General features: G+C 33.7%; 1 protein-coding gene and 1 non-coding gene across 4 annotated transcripts in view; one reads left to right on the forward strand and one right to left on the reverse strand.

Moving 5' to 3' along the window:
- SCN2A (sodium voltage-gated channel alpha subunit 2) overlaps positions 1 to 22,074 on the reverse strand; it is a 94,148-nt gene that overhangs the window by 19,257 nt on the left and 52,817 nt on the right. For all 3 annotated transcript variants that reach the window (XM_073807621.1, XM_073807620.1, XM_004314501.4), the window contains exons 17-20: positions 21,330 to 21,809; positions 11,524 to 11,644; positions 3,047 to 3,201; positions 1,282 to 1,455 (exon numbers count right to left, since the gene is read on the reverse strand). In XM_073807621.1, the coding sequence (XP_073663722.1) occupies positions 1,282 to 1,455; positions 3,047 to 3,201; positions 11,524 to 11,644; positions 21,330 to 21,809 (930 nt within the window). The remainder of the gene's footprint in view (positions 1 to 1,281; positions 1,456 to 3,046; positions 3,202 to 11,523; positions 11,645 to 21,329; positions 21,810 to 22,074) is intronic.
- On the forward strand, positions 4,080 to 4,185 carry LOC117313106 (U6 spliceosomal RNA). Its single transcript, XR_004527569.1, has one exon. It is a non-coding gene; the product is annotated as a U6 spliceosomal RNA (small nuclear RNA).

Below are 22,074 nucleotides of genomic sequence, written 5' to 3' on the forward strand. Positions count from 1 at the left end.
CACACAGATGTGGTTTTAAGTATTAGTTATTGTCTTATTTCATTGCCAGTAAACTTTTGATATAATTCTTCATGTAGCTCTATATGTTATTTAAGAATAGATTTGCTTTAGGCAGATTCAAGGGAAAAAAGATATTTTTGTCTCTTAAATTCAAAGAATTCTCTTTGTCTCTTACAAATTTTTTCCTCTGTTTGGTGATCAGAAAACTCCTACTAAATTAAAAGTTGATATATTTTTCACCTGAAGTTGTAAAAAATAATTTTCTCCATGAAAGGGTCCGTTTTTTTCTTTGCTAGCAACATATGTAAATTTTATATTTCAAAATACATCTTTAATTGCCAAGGAATTATTATAATCAACAGAATATTATCTTTAAAGTACACTACTTAACACATTGTGCTTTCCTGAAAATTCCAGAGCCCTCCTCCTCCCTTAGCTCTGAGCATCACCCATCCCCTCCCCGCAGGTGTTCTGTCCCCTATTCTCACTGGCTCGCCTAGTCTTTTCTAGACAAAAGGCCTTTAAGTTCCTTTCTAGTCTTTCAAAATGGACTATTAATTTAAAAGGAGTTTAAGAAGTAAATCTCCAAAACTAAATGAAAGTGATTTAAATTTTTTTTTTTTAGTTAAGATATTATATGCATTAAAAAAGGTGAGATCTTCCTCAGAATTTTCCCTCAAAAATCAGGGAATAACCTCATATTCATATTTTTAAAGCTTCATATTCTGATACTGCATCTTTATTTTCAACACCATCGTGGTTTCACTAAACTTTTAAATAATTGGTCCAATAGCCAATCTGTTTCTGCCATCATACAAATCAAGAAGTGTCTCTTGCTATTTGGACTTTCAAATTTTTTGGAATTAGTAATCCACCTGTGGGACAAACACTTTGCAACAGGCTCTGGTGATGATGAATATAGTAACATCAAAGATGCCCTTGAAGAATTTAAATACAGTTATTGTATGAAATGTGAGAGTGATAAAAGCAAAACTTCTATGGTAATATATTATTTTGTATAACTTGGAATCTTAAATATTAATTTAAACTAAATCAATACATACAATAAGTTCCATTTGACTGTTTCATCTCTGAAAGTATATACATTTAAACCAGCAAAAAAATTGTTTTGGGGCATTTTCTTATTGGGAAGATGGGAACCATCATTTATATTTGGGGCCATGCAGTACTTACTGAGTGCCTTTTATATGCCAGGCACCATTGCTAGCACATATCATTCACATGCCAACAGAATGAATCAAGAATGTGCAGAATACTCACATCGACAATCAGGAAATCTAGCCAGCACCAGGCATTGGTAAAATACACTTGAAAGCCGTATGCAACCCACTTGAGAAGCATTTCCAGGATGAATATATAAGTGAAAACTTTGTCAGCATATTCTAACATGGTCTTAATGGTTTTTCGCTGTTCAATATATATATCTTCAAAGGCCTGTAAGTGAAAAAGCTTCACTGAATTTCATTTTCATAAACTGTCTCTAATTGGTATTTTATTAGAGAAAAACATGCTGCAAGCCTGTTCTCAGGTGCTTAAGGGTGGAACACTTTGTGCTTCCCAGAGCTGCACTTTGCTTTATAGTTATCTATATGCAAATGACTGTTGACTGAGCATTTATCAACCAATTAATTCAAATAATTTTTAAATTTTGGTATCAGGGTACCCCAAAAGAGCTTAAAATTTTTGAGACATTGCCAGCTGCTTCTCTCTACAGCAGGAGGCAGAAAATCATCTGCAAGCAGATCTGCTTTGTTCAGTGCAGAGTTGTGGACTGTAGCCTTTCAGTAATGCAAATGTAAGGCAAGGAGCCCCCTTAGCCTGGGAAAGGGGAATGGATTATGATCTCTAGCTTTCTCCTCTATCTCTCTTGCTCAGTCTGGGCATGTGTGTGGTGTATATCTAGAACCTCCTTATTTTGCAGAGCTCTTTGGAAAGGGAGGGGGAATTCATTTGCCGGAGTCCCTAGGCCTTCTGGAATGAAAAGAGCATTTATCTAATTCAGTCCTCTTACAAGAAAAACTATCAGGGTAACCTGGTGGTCTGGATCAAGGAGAAAGGAGAATTTTATTTTTTTTTTGGAGAAAAGGGGGATCTGGGCTTGTAAGTGGGGCTCAATACAAGGGCCTAAATGCTTTTCAACTCTATCTATAGCTGAAGCTAGAAGCCCCTCAGAAGCCAGCCTTTGTGCATGTTGGTGCATTTTGGTGATCTCTGACTGGGTGTAATTGATAACAGTGAGCTGCTACAGCAAGGGCACTAGTCACCGACAAGATGTCACAGTTCCCTCTCTACTTGGCATTAAAACACAGAGCTGACCTTCTTTGCTCCAAGTACATGACAGGCTGCAGAATCCTTAATCAAATCAGAGGTGGGCTTTGAGGCCTCCAGATATAATGCCATGATCCTCCTACTAAAATCAACTCACCAAACACTAGCAACTAATAGAAAAATAAACAAATAAAAGAAAGGTAACCACATTTACATTAACAAATGGAAAACGGGACACACTGTTTTCATTATATTAATCAATATTTTGACCAAATTGACCATTCTGTGGAATGAAATCAGATATAAAATAAGTTTGTAATGCTTTCACTTTGCTACTCATTGGTAATTAAGTTAGTTTACTATTTGCCATTCAATGTGATTGGCACTAGTGAATCAGCATGAACAAGACAGGTGGGTTTTATGTAGCAATGGAGCTTATGTTAAACAGTTTGATATTTAGCTGATAATCCCATATCATGTCTACATACTCATTCTTAACAGGAACTGGTTCTGATGACTAAAAAAAAGATCCTTCCTTAAATATTCACAAAAAATCATACTGATCTAAATTTGATTCAGTTTGAGGCCTATTCCAGAACAATGAAAATTGCTCTTTAAGTACTGTGCTAAAAATGTCATACAATGTCTCTCATATTCACAAACACCTTTGCTGTAAAAACATGTAAGAGGAGGTTCATTAAGGGGAAAGGTGAAGGATTTCAGGTAAAAGTAAAAGAGCAAATCATATTTCACCTACCAGTGCCCCACTGCTGAGTAGAATCATGAAGACAATGAAGGTTTCAAACCAGTTATGCTCCACTATCTTATAGCAAGTTTTTCTCAAGTTCCACCAGAGTTTCCCTTTGCCTTCTTCTATGCTTATCTGACAACACTTAAACTTCCGCACACAGTCTAAAATATGTCAAAGTAAATGAAGAAAAAAATTACTCTTTGATTATGTATATTTGTGCTGGTGTGAGATTCATCTACATTATTACCTGATATATTGTAAATAACTAGTTGTTAATATGGCTTTCACTTGTAGAAATAGAAATCATCTATACTTTTTTTACTCATTCATTCAACATTTTTTAGTGTTTATGGAACTATTATAATGAATTATATTGCATTATAAAAACATATTATAGAACAACAGAAAGAAGTAAAATCACCAAAAGTTGATATTTCCATCCTATCCTTATCCTATGAGTATGATTCCACTCATATACAGACTTTATATATATTTGATTTCTAATTAGTTAACTTAATGGTATAATATAAACATTTCCCTTTTTGTTACAAGTAAATAGAATTTTGAAAGGTTTCACATGCTTCTCTAAATAAGATTACCAGACATAAACAAAATTTATATAAAGATTCCACTATTATTGAATATTTTTTTGTATTTTATTTATTTTTTTATACAGTAGGTTCTTATTAGTTATCCATTTTGTACATATTAGTGTACATATGTCAATCCCAGTCTCCCAAGTCATCACACCACCTATTATTGAATATTTATGTTTCTTTAACTCTAGCTATTATCAGCAATAATGTAATAGACACCTTTGCAGTCTACTATATCAAAGGCTTGTCAACAAATATTTATTGAATAACTGTTTATTCAAGGAATTATATTGGACAAATTATAAAACTAGAATGTGTGAAACACAGCCTTGTTCTAAAAAGTATGTGTATTTTGAGTAGGGGAGATTTGCCCACAGATATTACAGTTATAGAAAGCAAAATAGGTATTGTGAGAGTTTACTAGCAGATTAATTTCTGATACTGCGCTCACTTTGGCAACACATATAAAACACTGGAATGATACAGAGAAGATTAGCATGGCCCCTGCACAAGGATGACAGGCAAATTCATGAAGTGTTCCATATTTTTTACAAGGGAATCCCCATAAGGTTAACAGCTGATCTTTCAGCAGAAACTCTGCAAGCCAGAAGGGAGTGGCAGGACATATTGAAAGTGATGAAAAGGAAAAACATACAACCAAGATTACTCTACCCAGCAAGGATATCATTCAGATTCAACGGAGAAATTAAAACCGTTAGAGACAAGCAAAAGCTAAGAGAATTCAGCACCATGACACCAGCTTTACAACAAATGCTAAAGGAACTTCTCTAGGCAAGAAACACAAGAGAAGGATAAGACCTACAATAATAAACCCCCAAAATTAAGAAAATGGTAATAGGAACATACATATTGATAATTACCTTAAATGTAAATGGATTAAATGCTCCCACCAAAAGACACAGACTGGCTGAATGGATACAAAAATAAAACCCGTATATATGCTGTCTACAAGAGACCCACCTCAGACCTAGGGACATATACAGACTGAAAGTGAGGGGATGGAAAAAGATATTCCATGCAAATGGAAATCAAAAGAAAGCTGGAGTAGTAATTCTCATATTAGACAAAATACACTTTAAAACAAAGACTATTACAAGAGACAAAGAAGGACACTACATAATGATCAAGGGATCAATCCAAGAAGAAGATATAACAATTGAAAATATTTATGCACCCAACATAGGAGCACCTCAATACATAAGGCAAATACTAACAGCCATAAGAAGGGACATCGGCAGTAACACAATCATAGTAGGGGACTTTAACACCCCACTTTCACCTATGGACAGATCATCCAAAATGAAAATAAATAAGGAAACACAAGCTTTAAATGATATATTAAACAAGATGGACTTAATTGATATTTATAGGACATTCCATCAAAAATCAACAGAATACACTTTCTTCTCAAGTGCTTATGGAACATTCTTCAGGATAGATCATATCTTGGGTCACAAATCAAGCCTTGGTAAATTTAAGAAAACTGAAATCTTATCAAGTATCTTTTCCGACCACAACGCTATGAGATTAGATATCAGTCACTGGAAAAAATCTGTAAAAAATACAAACACATGGAGGCTAAACAATATGCTACTAAATAACCAAGAGATCACTGAAGAAATCAAAGGGGAAATAAAAAAATACCTAGAAACAAATCACAATGAAAACCCGATGACCCAAAATCTATGGGATGCAGCAAAAGAAGTTCTAAGAGGAAGTTTATAGCAATACGATCTTACCTCAAGAAACAAGAAAAATCTCAAATAAACAACCTAACCTTACACCTAAAGCAATTAGACAAAGAAGAACAAAAAACCCCAAAGTTAGCACAAGGAAAGAAATCGTAAAGATCAGATCAGAAATAAATGAAAAAGAAATGAAGGAAACGATAGCAAAGATCAATAAAACTCAAGGATGGTTCCTTGAGAAGATAAACAAAATCAACAAACCATTAGCCAGAATCATCAAGAATAAAAGGGAGAAGACCCAATAGAATTAGAAATGAAAAAGAAGTAACAACTGACACTGCAGAAATACAAAGGATCATGAGAGATTACTACAAGCAACTATATGCCAATAAAATGGACAACCTGGAAGAACTGGACAAATTCTTAGAAAAGCACAACATTCTGAGACTGAACCAGGAAGAAGCAGAAAATATAAACAGACAAATCACAAGCACTGAAACTGAAACTGTGATTAAAAATTTTCCAACAAACAAAAGCCCAGGACCAGATGGCTTCAGAGGCGAATTCTATCAAACATTAAGAGAAGAGCTAACACGTATCCTTCTCAAACTCTTCCAAAATATAGCAGAGGGAGGAACACTCCCAAACACATTCTACAAGGCCAGCATCACCCTGATACCGAAACCAGATAAAGATGTCACAAAGAAAGAAAACTACAGGCCAATACCACTGGTGAATATAGATGCAAAAATCCTCAATAAAATACTAGCAAACAGACTCCAACAGCACATTAAACGGATCATACAACATGATCAAGTGGGGTTTATCCCAGGAATGCAAGGATTCCTCAATATACACTAATCAATCAATGTGATAAACCATATTAACGAATTGAATGAGAAAAACCACATGATCATCTCAATAGATGCAGAAAAAGCTTTTGACAAAATTCAACACCCATTTATGACAAAAACCCTCCAGAAAGTAGGCATAGAGGGAACTTACCTCAACATAATAAAGGCCATATATGACAAACCCACAGCCAACATCGTTCTCAATGGTGAAAAGCTGAAACCATTTCCACTAAGATCAGGAACAAGACAAGGTTGCCCACTCTCACCACTGTTATTCAACATAGTTTTGGAAGTTTTCAAACAGCAATCAGAGAGGAAAAAGAAATAAAAGGAATCCAAAACGTTAAAGAAGAAGTAAAACTGTCCCTGTTTGCAGATGACATGATCCCATACATAGAGAATCCTAAACATGCTACCAGAAAACTACTAGAGCGAATCAATGAATTTGGTAAAGTAGCAGGATACAAAATTAATGCACAGAAATCTCTTGCATTCCTATACACTAATGATGAAAAATCTGAAAGAGAAATTATGGAAACACTTGCATTTACCATTGCAACAAAAAGAATAAAATACCTAGGAATAAACCTACCTAAGGAGACAAAAGACCTGTATGTAGGAAACTATAAGACGCTGATGAAAGAAAATAAAGATGATACAAATAGATGGAGAGATATACCATGTTCTTGGATTGGAAGAATCAATATTGTGAAAATGACTATACTACCCAAAGCAATCTACAGATTCAATGCAATCCCTATCACACTACCAATGGCATTTTCCACAGAACTAGAACAAAAAGTTTCACAATTTGTATGGGAAAACAAAAGACCCCAAATAGCAAAAGCAATCTTATGAAAGAAAAACAGAGCTGGAGGAATCAGGTTCCCTGACTTCAAACTATACTACAAAGCTACAATAATCAAGACAGTATGGTACTGGCGAAAAAAAAAACAGAAATATAGATAAATGGAACAGGATAGAAAGCCCAGAAATTAACCCATGCACATATGGTCACCTTACCTTTGATAAAGGAGGCAAGAATATACAATGGAGAAACAACAGCCTCTTCAATAAGTGGTGCTGGGAAAACTGGACAGCTACATGTCAAAGAATGAAATTAGAACACTTCCTAACACCATGTGCAAAAATAAACTCAAAATGGATTAAAGACCTAAATCTAAGGCCAGACACTATAAAACTCTTAGAGGAAAACATAGGCAGAACACTCTATGACATAAATCACAGCAAGATCCTTTTTGACCTACCTCCTAGAGAAATGGAAATAAAAACAAAAATAATCAAATGGGACCTAATGAAACTTAAAAGCTTTTGCACAGCAAAGGAAACCATAAACAAGACAAAAAAAACAACCCTCAGAATGGGAGAAGATATTTGCAAATGAATCAATGGAAAAAGTATTAATCTCCAAAATATATAAACAGCTCATGCAGCTCAATATCAAAAAAACAAACAATCCAATCCAAAAATGGGCAGAAGACCTAAATAGACATTTCTCCAAAGAAGATATACAGATTGTCAACCAACACATGAAAGGATGCTCAACATCAGTAATCATTAGAGAAATGCAAATCAAAACTTCAATAAGGTATCACCTCACACTGGTCAGAATGACCATCATCAAAAAATCTATAAACAATAAATTCTGGAGAGGGTATGGAGAAAAGGGAACACTCCTGCACTGTTGGTAGGAATGTAAATTGATACAGCCACTATGGAGAACAGTATGGAGGGTCCTTAAATAACTAAAAATAGAACTACCATACAACCCAGCAATCCCACTACTGGGCATATACCCTGAGAAAACCATAATTCAAAAAAAGTCATGTACCACAATGTTCATCACATCTCTATTTACAATAGCCAGGATATGGAAGCAACCTAAGTGTCCATCGACAGATGAATGGGTAAAGAAGATGTGGCACATATATATATAATGGAATATTACTCAGCCATAAAAAGAAACGAAATTGAGTTATTTGTAGTGAGGTGGACAGACCTAGAATCTGTCATACACAGTGAAGTAACTCAGAAAGAGAAAAACAAATACTGTATTGTAACATATATATAGAGAGAGTCTAAAACAAAAAAAAGTTCTGAAGAACTTAGGGGCAGGACGGGAATAAAGATGCACATGTAGAGAACAGACTTGAGGACACGGGGAGGGGGAAGGGTTAGCTGGGATGAAGTAAGAGAATGGCATGCACATATATACACTACCAAATGTAAAACAGACAGCTAGTGGGGAGAAGATGCATAGCGCAGGGAGCTCAGTTTGGTGCTTTGTGACCACCTAGAGGGGTGGGATAGGGAGGTTGGGAGGGAGACGCAAGAGGGAGGAGATATGGGGATATATGTATACGTATAGGTGACTCACTTTGTTATAGAGCAGAAACTAACACAGCATTGTAAAACAATTATACTCCAATAAAGATGTTAAAAAATAAATTTCTAATACTGAGCTTTACAGAAAAAGTGGACTTGGGGATAGACTTTGAAGGATGTGTAAGAATCAGGTCTAGTACATGGAGCTGTAAAGGAATGCAGAAAAAGTGATATTAATAAACCTTGGTGATGGAAAAGTCTAGAAATTGTATGAAGCAGAGAATTGGGAGTCAAGACTAGAAAAGACACTTGAAAGCCAATCTCAAAAGGACTCGAATGATTCAGTTAGAGAACTTAGATTTTATGTGCTATATAATGGGGAAAACATTGAAGGATTTATTTGGGAGTTATGGAGATTTACCTGATAAGAATACTGATTTAGAATGATCTTTACCTGCACAAGGCAGTGGATGACTAGAAGAGAGAAGATGGAAAAGGAGTCCAGAGTCTATGAGATTCAATCAACTTAACATTAAAGAAAGTGAAAGCAAGGGTAATGCTAGTGATAGTGGTCAGGAATCAAAAGATACTGCTGAGTTGACAGGACCTGGCAGCACACAGTATATTGGGGAGCTGGGGTGTGAGAGAGGAGTCATGACATAGAGTTTTAACCATGACAGAGAGCTCTCCTTCAATGAATAGAAAAATGGAAACCTCATTTTGAAGGAGCTTAATATTTTAATGCATAAATATTTAACAGATGCTACTTTATAATGTCAGCCAGATCATATCCTTTGTTTCATGAAAATTTAATGAAGTCCACTTAAATGTTATTAGTTTCTCAAGAAAGAAAGAAATAGCATTGTATTTCTTGTTTCTTTGAGGCAAGATCTTTCTCACGTTTCTGACTCCCAAAGGATTAAGAAGAATTACATGCCCTGAAAATATTTGTTGTAATGAATTAAATGGAACTGGATTTAAGGGGGTTTTTTTCCCCTAAAGAGGATATGGGATGAAAAAACACTGTTTAACATAAAAAGACCAACATTAGTGGGAAGGATAAATGCCAAATTTGGGATACTGATTCACTTCTGAGAGAAAACCAAGGGAATGGGATACTGAAAGGGTACAAAAGGGGCCAAATCTGTATCTGTTTTATTCCTAAATAAAAAGTCTGAAGCAAATATTACAAAAATATTCAAATTGTTAAAGTTGGTTGGTGGGTGTCTATGTATTATTTTTGTTTTCTATAATGTTATGTTGGTGACATTTCAGACTTAAATGCTTTTTTTTAACTTCACAAAAGACAAATGCTGATACTACCATAAATATTATTATGCATATATTGTGACCCTAAAAATAAGCTAATGGTCTGGGAAGGAGTAATAACTAATGCTACAGAAATTATTTTTGTGATATACCACTTAAATGTTTTGTGAAGTCATAATTTTTTCATAATCAACATCACTGAAATGTGTGCAGAATTTTGGAGGAAATAGTGAAGAAAAGTGGCTTCCCTCATAACTTATGCTGAACAAATAGCTCTTTCTCTGAAATAATTTAAAAATTGACAATTAATATATAAATATTTGTTTTCTCCAATGCATTTAAGTCCAAAAGCAATAGGTGTATGCAACATAATCATCTGCAAAAGCCTTGAATCTATTGACCTCAATTTTGATTTCTAACTTTGTTTAATCACATATTTTTAAAGTTAGCTTAAGTCTAAATTAAAACTGCTTTAACGTTCTTAAATAAAATGAAAATGAATGAAACACTTTTAGAATTAGTTGTAATTAAATAGCATTACTACAGTCATTGTTATTAAAATAAACTTTTGCTTAAGCAATTACTTTTGAATCTGGGTCTAAGACATAGTATGAATTGTTAAATAGCTGTTAACTAAAAAAATGAGTTAAGAATGAAGTGATTCCTAGGGCTTTAGAGAAAAAGTTCTGTACCTACAATAGTGATTTATATAAGAAATATAAGGAATTTCATACTCTGTAATATTGCACTAATTTTTTACGCCTCTTTGTATGTAGCGCATTCCCACATTGAATCTGGATTGGTGACTGCTTTGGTGAACAGGACAGAAGCAAACCTGATGTAAGTGGAGGATTAAGTGCTTGGCATTTAGGCTTCCTCTCCTGCTCCTTTGCTTTCGCTATGAGAACAAGCCTGGGCCAGTGTGTGGATGGAGCTGAGTCAGGCAGCAGTCTCATCTAAGAACTCAGCCGTATGACTAATCTTAACCAAGATCAGCAAAACCACCTAGCCAGCCATGGGCTTGTGAGCAAAAATATACGTTTTTTTGTTATATGATAAGAAGTTCTGGGTGGTTTGATACACAACATTATTGTTCAAGAGATAACTGATGCATACCTCAAATAAAATAATTTTAGTTTTCTTCACAAAATCCTCTTAGTATTACTCCAATGGCATGGAGCCCTGTATTATATGGCTCAGTATATCTTGGCATTTCATTATCTACAATCTAGTATCATTTGGAGCTAATAAAAAATATTTGACCTTGACAGATACAGGTAATTGTTATTCATGGACAGTTTGAAATATACATTAATCAATTCATACCCATTATGACCTGACAAAACAGTAAACAATAAATTACTTCTTTGATTTAAAATTTTTTTCTTTTTCTTTTTAAAGCTAAAGAGAGAGATGTATGATTTGGCTTTCTCTCCTATCAAAGATTCTAGAAGGCCACCATAAAACCCAGATAGTTAACAGCATTTCTTAAAGTGGAACAGGATTCACAAAAATAGAATATCTGATTACATAAATTAAATCTTACCTTTTCAAAAATCATCTGTGTTTTGATATAGAAAAAGCAATGAACAGACAAGTAAAGGAACAGTTGTTGGATAGATAATGGACGATTAGAGCGAGCCCGGGAGGGAGAGAATAGATGGCTAGATCAGAGAAGTCTAATGAGCGTACACACATTTTTTCCTCACCTTCCGTAAAACAGGCTTCAGGTTCCAGAGATTCTTCAGGTTCAACCTCAGGTTGTTCTCCCTCAGCGGGAGCTCCTATGTCAACAGTGCTGCCTTCAGATGAACTAGTTGCATTTAGCTTCTGAAAATCAATTCCACAGAAAAGCTTTTAAAATATTTTCTTTAATCTACAATATAAAAATTTCAAAGGCGTGCCCTTAAGTCTTCTGTATTCATTTCCTTGATCTGTAATTTAAGAATATCTTAAACATAATGCCAGTCCGCTTTAGTAGAAGTGGGGGTCACAAGATTAGATACAGCACCACAAAATTTTTTCCTTTAAAAATATGGTGCTAACAACTTAAATAATTTTTGATTAAGCTCCTGCATAGAGAGAGATTCTGAAATAAAATCATGCAGAGAGCTTACGTAAGCTGCCAGAGTAGTATTGTGGTCTGTGATCTTGCTTTTGTAAATTAGTTTGCAAATGGTCTAGTTTGTTTTATTCTAAAATTGTGACCCAACCAACAAAAGCTGTATGAGTGTATTTTCATGTCAAATGCAGAAAAGATTTGATCAGATGCACATAAACAGCAACAATCTAAATTTACCCACTTTTCATTGACATGAAAACATATACCACTTGTTGTTATTAAATATATTCTATAGTTTTCTAATTCTGAAGAGAGCAGCACATTGTTAGCTTTATAGCAAGAGCTGATATTTTGCATTCTCTTTGGCCAATGCACTCCTGTGTTTCACTGTGCATTTGGAAACTACTTGTTACTCTGGCACTCTTACCTCTCCGGTTAATAAAGGCAGAAATGAATCTTTGGTTGTTGTTTTGTTTTCCTTTAGGTTAAATCAAATACCACCAAAAGAAAAATATAATAGAAAGAAGTTGTTTTAAATCTTGAAATACAACAAACTTTAGCCAGGTCAGGTCGTTCATGGGATCAGTATAAATGAAGGGATCCAGTCTTTAACCTGGTCTTCAAATGCTGCAGGAATGACACAGGGCCAGGTATGAGTGCCACATGGAATCAGAGTAGTTTGGGCCACAGCATTCTCGGACCTGTTACAATGTTATTACCATTAGTGCATAACATTAGGAAATGGCTGAGCTGATAGGAGCTACTTTATAGAGGGGATGAGGTAAGCATATGATAAAATGCACATTGAAATATGTTGAACCCACTCTAAAATAGATGTTGTAGTCAGTACTGGAAACATTATATTTGGGCTAAGGATTCTATGGATTTCCAGAAGAAGCTGGTTCCCTTATTTCCTGAAAATAATTTTCTTTATATAAAATATTTCCTTGGCATAGTGGTGCTGATAAAGTAAAAATATTTATATAAGCTATAGATAAGACTGAAAATGCTTTTGTGCGTGTAATTTAACAATACCAATGATAGAAGCATAAATATATATGTATCCTCAATTAGAACTCATTCAGAATTATTTTTAAATCTAACCAAACTACTTAAATCAAGGATTATATATTATAAGGTGCCTGAAGTTTGTTGATTTCTTTTTCTACTCACCAAGTATATCACAATACTAGACACTCAATTATAATATCTTTACTGTTAAATTTGAATATATTTTGTTTTAAATGAAATATTATATGACTTTTTCTCATTTCCTGTCCTTCATCTTTTGATTAGACTCTTTCTTTGATAAGTGTAGCTGTGTTTATAAACATGTAATTGACTAAGAAATAGCTAAATTAACCTACCAATCCCATCCATCTGATTCACATAAAGCTGTTACACATTAGGGACCTGAAAATACTGATCTTTTCATTTACTGGATATTGAAACATGACATAGGTAATCAGAATAAGTGAAGCTTGGTCATATATAATCTAACTACAAGCAGCCCACAATAACAAATGGAAAACATTCCTTTTAGGAAAAAGGATAACACTGCAATTACAGATTGGGGGATGACCTGGGGGTAAATGAGAATCCATACTCAGGGTGTCCACATTGGCAAATGACTGCATCAGAGCCTGCATCAGTGCTGGCTATATTACACGTCAGGTACTCAACAATTTTTAAAAAATGAATGAATGAATGAACTTCTTCATAACAGAATGAAGGCTAGTCCTTGACAGTGATTGGGAGAAGTCACCAGACAACACATTCCAGGGAATCTTGGTTCAAAAGTTTCCAGAGGATCTCTGTAACATCAACTACAATGCCTTTCATTTAGTGCAGTGCCTTAGTACTGACATAGAATTAATAGATATCTTTTTAATTGAAGCCAAACATTTATATATTTAAAGGTCAAATCATTACTTTTTCAGAAGTACAACATAAAAGTATTCTGCTTTTCTAGAAGATGTATCTCACCAGACAATCTTTCAAAGCAAAGATCATGCTTTTGCCACCTCTGCATCCCTAGGACCCATCACAATGTTTGTGTTTAATAGATGTTTATTGGGTAAATGAATGAATGACCAATGCATGCACTATTTTATTCTACCACTAACTACTTCTAACACCTCCTATCTAATACTTACTTTTACATTCAAGGGAATACATATAATATTCTCATGTAAGTACAGAGAAACACAAATCCTTCAAGATTCTAAATTGTGTAGGTAATGACCAACAACCCTTAGAATCTGAAGTGCTGTCTAAACATCAGGCTTCCAATTAACCAGACCTATGATGAAACTACGAAGTAAACTGTACTTTAACTCTGGAGTCAGGAAAACTAAAACTGACTCATTTTGACAATGTTTTTCCTGTTTCTACTCTATGTACATGGATCTACAATCCCAGCAAAGAATGAAACCTCTCTAAGGAAAGGCAATATCTCATCCTCCTCCATCTTTTCCCTGATGTGGAACAGCACAGGATCTACCTGTCACATTTATTACTTGAATAACTTTATTTGGTCTACAAATAAAAAATCTAGGGTACACATTAATCCTCAACACCAACCAATCCAGTGTCTAATTAGAGAAGGAAATGTGGCCTTAATCATCTTGTCAAAAGTCATACTGAGTCAGTAGCTGGACTCTAGGTCTTCTGTACCCCACTTTGCTAGGATTCCCTAGAGAATTTCTTTGATGATCCATAAGTTAAGCCAATCTTTATCAATTTAAAACATTTAGTAGATGTGATATGTAATTAAACATCGTAGGTTCAAGATAGTGTTGGGATACTGTTGATTCCCATGTTTCATGACCATGAACTTAGTATTGGTTTCTTATATTCATATCTTTATATGTATTAATGTAGAATGAAGCTAAACATATGTTGGGATATTTTATAAACAAAAGTTTACTTTAAACAATAAGCCTGAGATATAGGCAAGAAATTCTGATTTATAAAATCTTTCTTGATAACATCAATTCAATGACTTCCTTAAAATCACATAAGAGGCAAATATCATAAAATATGTTGACGAAAACAGTTAAAATGTATAAAGAGCCAATAAAAACCAAATGAATCAAATTAAGAATATAAAACTCTTCAGCTTCAGATAAGGTTATAATTATGATTAATTTTAACTACAGTGCAAATTCACCCATTAGAATTATCAAATACACATCATTTTATGGAATTATTAGTACTCATATACTTAAAAGAAGAATTTTCAAATAAAGATTATTTGTAAATTCTCCAATCTAGGCACCATTCACTGTAAAATGCCACATGAGTAAGAGACCAATATATTAACTACTTAGAAATAGAACCAGTTTTTTATTTTCAAGTTCTATTCTTCCCTTTGGTAAAATTTAGATTTTTAGGTTCCTTTTTTATTATTTGTGCTTATTTGCTGGAAGACAAGTGGACTGAATGATGTTGTTAGAACAGCCCTTCCTTATTCAACCTTTAAGAAAATATGGATGTTCCCTCAATGTCAGGATAGTCAAGAGATCAAACAGGAATAACAAACTGTTATTTGCTATGCCTGGCATTGACAATCATTTATTTTCAGATGAAAATATTAGCTGAACTTTTTTTTTAGTGAAAACTTCATGTTACAGGGCTCTTACTATTGAAAATCTGCTGGATTCCTCTAAGTGCTGGGGAATTATAATCATAGGAGTTAAACAGGGCAGAATCATATTTTGCTTAATGATGTAATAAATAAATTTCAAGACACACAGTATTTCACTTCACGTTTTTAAACATTATACTTCTTTTACTTTCCAAACTATTGTTAAACATCTACATGCCAGACTCATAGTCCTTCTTTCAGAAAGTAAAAGTATTTTTGAAAATAATTAATCACAACAGAAAAAGGGAGGGAAAACATCACTTCTTGTTAAGTTTTTCAAAGGCACACTTTTTTTTCTCATTATGAAGTTAAGATATATTTTTGAGAAAACGTAATTAGTAAATATTGTATATATTTTGGGGAAAATGTATATTCTAAACTTAGTCAATAAAAGAAATTGGAATTTTTTTTAAAAAGAGATAATTCAAATATAGATTAAATCAAATATTCCATATCTAACTATTTTGGTCACCACAAATGGCAATCTTTTGTTCCACATGGATCCTAATCTGTACTTAAAGAACTCTAGGTCATTTTACATGAAAAATCTTAACATCGAAACAATGAAAGTGATGGTTATGCTTACTTTGGGATAGGCCTAAGGCCAAAGTGATACATTAATACTAGAAAGGAACTGCTCTTCTTAATAAGGAAGAAGGCAAAATCAAAACTATCATTATCATCATACTATATTATCAGATAATCATTTTTGTCTCTATAATAGATACATTATAAAATTCTATAATCCATAAATAGCAGGGTCTTAAATATGTCTTGGGATGGCAAAAGGAACCCTTATGTCGTGCTGACCTACCCCTCAGCATATTAACAGTGCCCCAAAGACACATGTTTGGTCAATTTTGTTCTTACATTAAGGATATTTAGAGCTTTTTTTATCCTTTAATCACTATCCCACTGGAAAACTTTCCCTTGAAGACTACACATTCTCCAGTATAAAATTATAGATGGGTTTCTATTGAAACCACTCTACCACTGCTTACCCAAACCATCTCTACACATCCTTCTCTCCCTTCCTACCCCTTGTGTTGGAATTCAGTATACTACTCTTTTAGGGAGCAGACAATGTTTTCTGGCCAGAGACATATTCAAGGAAGTTGGAAAGTGTAATAATGTGAGGGTGAGAATAAATGAAGTCACTTGCATCAGTTCTACTTAGTTTGTGTTCCACCACACTTACTCCAGCTAAATCTCTTAAATACTGGTAGTTGATATTCCTGATTGTCACTTTCCCTCATACACCTCTCTACACAGGAACTTGGAAAATGATACTCAGAGAATAAGAAAACTAACTTACCTCTTTCTAAGAAACTAGGAAAAACAAGCCATTATCCTAAGGAGTCAAATCTCACACTTTTCTGAAGAATTAACAAATAATAGGAAAAAATAATTTTCTCTAGTCCCTGTGTATATGTTTTTAGTATGTATCTGTGTTTAGTTGTGAGCATTTTTTACCTTGGGTCTCACTTTATATGACCAATGATATTGGTTTCATTCCTCCAATATAAGGCATTATCTTTCATGAATGTAGAGTGCCAGTGACTGAATATTTTGTTCTAAGATATAAAAGAATGTTCCCAAAATGGCATGATTATTGCTCCTTCCAAAGAGGCAAATATGCTTATGTTAGGGTTGTTTTATGATTTTAATGGTAGAAGGAGAGGAAACTGCATCTAAGTGACAAAACACTTAATTAACATTTCTTGAAAATAACTAAGTTGGGTTGAGCAATTTGGTTAACATATTTTAGCACAAAACTGTGATTTCAACATCAGGAAATGAAAGGTCCTCCAAATGGAGCCCATAGAAAGGTGTTACATTCACCGCCTTAGTTGCGTGACTAGGAGGTCCCTTCATTTAATAAACACGAAAGGAGCAAAAGCTCACACTGATTCTCTTCCTATATGAACTTGCAGTGCATGATATATTTAAATAATATTCTTCAAGAGAAAGTTTCCCAGCAGGTCTGGATGAAATAAAAGAGAGACAAAAACACCAAGTACAGAGGAGCAACACGATGAAGAAAGTGGATTCCAGATTTCTTTTCAGAATGAATATACCACCTATAACACTTATTTCCTTCCTTCCTTCCTTCCTTCCTTCCTTCCTTGCTTCCTTCCTTTCTTTTGGTGTATAAAATGTATTTCCTTTTCTTTCATTCTCAAGAGTTTTAGGGGTAAATATCAACAGATTTTCCAAGGGAATTGTATTCTAAATACAAAGAACTTTTGGTAAATTGCTAAATAGGGAGATGGCATTTTCTCTGAAATGAAGCAGATAAAAATTGTACCCATGCTGGTAGCAGCCAAAACATAACATTCCAATTCATTTACATTCTAATCACATTAAAACATCCTTTAGGAAGTTTGCACATGAATAAGGGATTGCTTTAATTTGCAGATTACCCTTCAGAAAAATTTAACATGACACTGAACAAAAAAATACCAACAAAGTACATTCATTGGGGCTTTGTTTATTTAAGGAAAGGGCAGGGGAGAGAAAGCTTTCTGCAAGAGTTTTTCAAAGAGTATCTTATATTTCTCCTTTTAGACCCTTAGCACGTTCAAAACTCTGTAATGTTAAATGGTAACTAAATAATTCATAAAGGCATGCACTTTTACTTTTCACTGAATGTAATTTCTATAAAAATCTATGTAAGAAAATTAGCAGCTAACTCATTTTTTAAAAGAAGTTAGGGTTGCCAGACTTGCCTGACCATGCTTTATGACTCAGCATAAGAGCAGCTGTGCATGTTTTTATTTTACTGCCAATGGATGGGCAAGGAATGTAGCTGAGTAACATGCAGGCCAGTCAAAATTCATTTAGAAACTAATTATATTTATATATGTACAACTTGCTTAGGTAACCTGGATAAAAGTGGTGGCACGAGCCTCTGGCTGGTTAAAAAACACCAGAGCTGCATTCTTGATGGCTCCAGCTTGATTTTACCCCTGTGAGAAGTAAGAACGGTAAGCAGTGAAGGTCACCATATTGCACTAGTAAATTTCACTTTGAAAAATAATCATTGCTGCTTCAACATTATTAAAACTCTATAAGAAAAATCAATCATTCAAAATCACAAAGTATGAAAGGAATTACATTATATATAGTCAAAATAACATGAGTTAAAACATATAATTAAGATATGAATTTAAAATAATATACTCTAGAGAATCTACAGAAAGCTGTCAAAGAATCACACAAATTTGGCAAAGATAAAATAGAAGAGGATTTAGTTCAAACACCTAAACAACCTCTGGGTCCACTTGGTTAGTCTGCCCTATAAAAAGGAATTCATTAGGCATTCCAAAAATTAAAAGGTGCTCCGTTTTTTTCCTTTAATTTTTCAAATCATTTAGAAAAGAATGTCAATTAGCCTTATTCCATTTATTAATACTCCACATGTGATATTTAACAGCACAATCCAAACCTACCAGTTAAGAAAATGACCAGACAAAACTAACTTGAAGGCAGAACACTAAAAAGATATCTGAGGTGGGAATATTTGCAATTCTTGAATAATTATGTCAGTTCTCTTTTGTTTTCTAGTGTAGAGTTACAAGGTAAAATACCAAAAAATTAAAACATGCACATAGTCCCTTCCTAGACTATTGCTCTAATACTTTATTTGTCTATGAGCTTATAGTTAGGAAGTCTGATATAAAGCCATAATTAAAAATTTCACCAAATAATAAATTTTAGCACACAAGTAACAATCACTATGATGGGAAAGTATTGAAAGGACTCTACAGCTAAAGCAATAAAATAATGCTGTCTACTTTCAACTGGCAGATCAGTTCTCTGCCTCCAATTCCAAAGTACTGACTTCACATATATTACTTTGGAGTACCTAACTCAAACAGAAAACAGATGAAAAAGCTCAATGGTAACAAGAGAAACTGGGAAGAGTTTGGATTTTTCCTTCTATAAGCCCCACCTTAACTAGATAATTCTCTAATGTCAAACACAATGGTTTGAGATGAGGCAAAATACATGCTCCTTTGGAGAAGTCTGAGGCTTTAAAATTTCTGAAAATTAGGAAGACTGGATGATGAGTTAACCATACCTCAAAAGATCCTCAGCCGGAAGTTTAAATTGACTGATGGCTTCAACATTTGATTCTCCATAATTCATTCTTAGTTAATACATTTTTTACTAGCTAAAAATAAAAATTGACTTCCGTACTGTAAGGGAGATATTTGCTATTAGGTATAATGTCAAAATAATGAGAGGGGAATATATATTAAAATTTAATGACCAAATTCTATCTTCCAAATGCTGACTTTAGTTTCTAGTAATATACAATGCCAGAAGTTAGTCCCCACCCTTTCAGCATAGCCCAATCAAATATGCTTATTATCCAACATTTTATTAACTAGATCTTAAGATATTAGTCAGTTTTAAAATAATGATCTTATTAGTGAACAATTGAGTTCAACTAGTTACAGCAATTATTTGTCCCAGGCTATAAGGTTTTAAAATTTTCCCCTTTAATCTCATCTGTTATTTTGTGAAACTAGTAGCTATGGCCTTGTTACCTATATGCTAATTTTAGTACCTATATTTAAACTTTCTCTGAATTTTACATTTAACATCTACTTCTGTGTAATCACTGAATTAGCAATACTACCTATCTTACAAACAAGAACAAATGGAAATAGCATCTTCTTCAGTAATTTTATAGAATAAATATAGTAATACTGATTGAAATATCTAAGGTTCCTTTCTTAGAAATATATTTTTGCTCATAATTTTATTAACTGATCCCTAATTTTTGTGACTTTGTTGCATTACTTAAACTGTACCCTTCAGCATCCCAAACTCCCCCAAATCATCTTTCTTAGGATGAGAATAATAATAGAGGTATTTTTGTTCCCTGCCAATCACTTCAAATGACAAAAAAAGAATGAATCTTTGTTTTTCGTTGTTATTTTTATTTGTTTATGCAAGCTTTAATTGTTGGGAATTCTGTCTTCATTTTTGTGTAGTTAAACATCAAGGTTTTAATTCCTTCTCTTTATTCCCAACTCTGTGCTTATTAACCTATAAACAAACCAGGAACATATCCTGGTATTTATACTCTTCTAGTACATCAAAGAATTCTTTAAACTACCAAGACTCTTAACTGTAGTTGGTAAATTTAGAATTTTACATTCTATAATGTATCAAGGCTTTTTGTTTGTTTAGAGAGCATGTACCGGGTTCAGTAGGGTTAAAAACATTTTCAACCTGATTCTGCATCACTACCTTCACTTCCTTTAAAAAATTATTTACTTCAGGAAACATGAAACTATATGTAAATATCAAGTCAATATCCCAATCATACTTCCATTAATAAATATGCCTGTGAAAACTAAATAAGATCACAGTTTATAAATTATTCCATAAGAGCCAAGAATGTAGCAAAATGAGAATTGGAACTGCTCTCTCACCAAGTATTGTTCTAGTACATACAAAAAAACACCATTGTGGGAGAATTATAAGGAAGAAAGTGTATAAACTGAGGCACTGTTCACAAATCAAAAATTATTTAAAATCTGCAAAAATATTAATCAGAATATTCATATTATCAATAATTCAAAATGGTGAATATTTGAAAAAATGAGTCAACATATCATTTGTCTAGTTATATATTAAGGTACTGTCAATTTATCGCCAATTTTGCCATAGAAATTGTGTCAATAGATATTTCCTATTTTCTTACAGAAAGAAAATATAATTTTTAAAAATCTGATAGTTTAAAGCATACATAACACCAAAATATCTTCTGACGTAGAAATTCCTACCTCTTTGCTTTCCTCCATATCTGACTCGCTGCTGAATTCTTCAGTATTTAAATTTTCAAAGTCAGATTCTCCGACAGCAATTGGTACAGTCACAGTGAGGCTGGGGTTGTTTATAAAGGACATGTAATCACTTTCATCCACAACATATTTTTCTACACTGCTACCTATGCCACTGGTCGTTCCATTTCCATCTTTGAGATAATTGAGGTCTTTGCCTATTTCTATGGTGGTATGGTTGGAAATACAGCTGTCTTTTTTGTTATTTAGATCTTCAAGAGGTTTAATTTCATCTAAAGCTTTCTGCTTTCTAACAAAGGCTTTCTGAATAAATTCACGTATTTTTCTTTTAACATAATCAATTCCTTTCTGCATCCTTCCCACAGCAATCTGGAGATTATTCATTTCATTATCATCATCAGTGGCGGCAAGATTGTCAGAACTGAATGAACTCAAGAGTAAGGCCAGGAAGAGGTTCAGAACCTAAAACACAATAGGAAAATTGGTGATCAAAACATTCTGTTGTTTCTATTGCTCCGAACTACAAATTTTCCAAAACTGTTCTTACACCTCACTTTTTGCTGATAGGTTTTCTTTCTAGTTTATGGTAAACTATCCTGGAAAAAAAAAAAGGTGAATGAAATAAACACCTGGCCAATATAAAACAATACTATTAACACTAATTCCTTTTTAGTCATTGCAAAATTAGTGAAACCACTGTTGCGTAAAACTTCTATATTAAGTTCAC

Source organism: Tursiops truncatus, chromosome 7 (assembly GCF_011762595.2).
Source record: "Tursiops truncatus isolate mTurTru1 chromosome 7, mTurTru1.mat.Y, whole genome shotgun sequence".
Lineage (NCBI taxonomy): Eukaryota > Metazoa > Chordata > Mammalia > Artiodactyla > Delphinidae > Tursiops > Tursiops truncatus.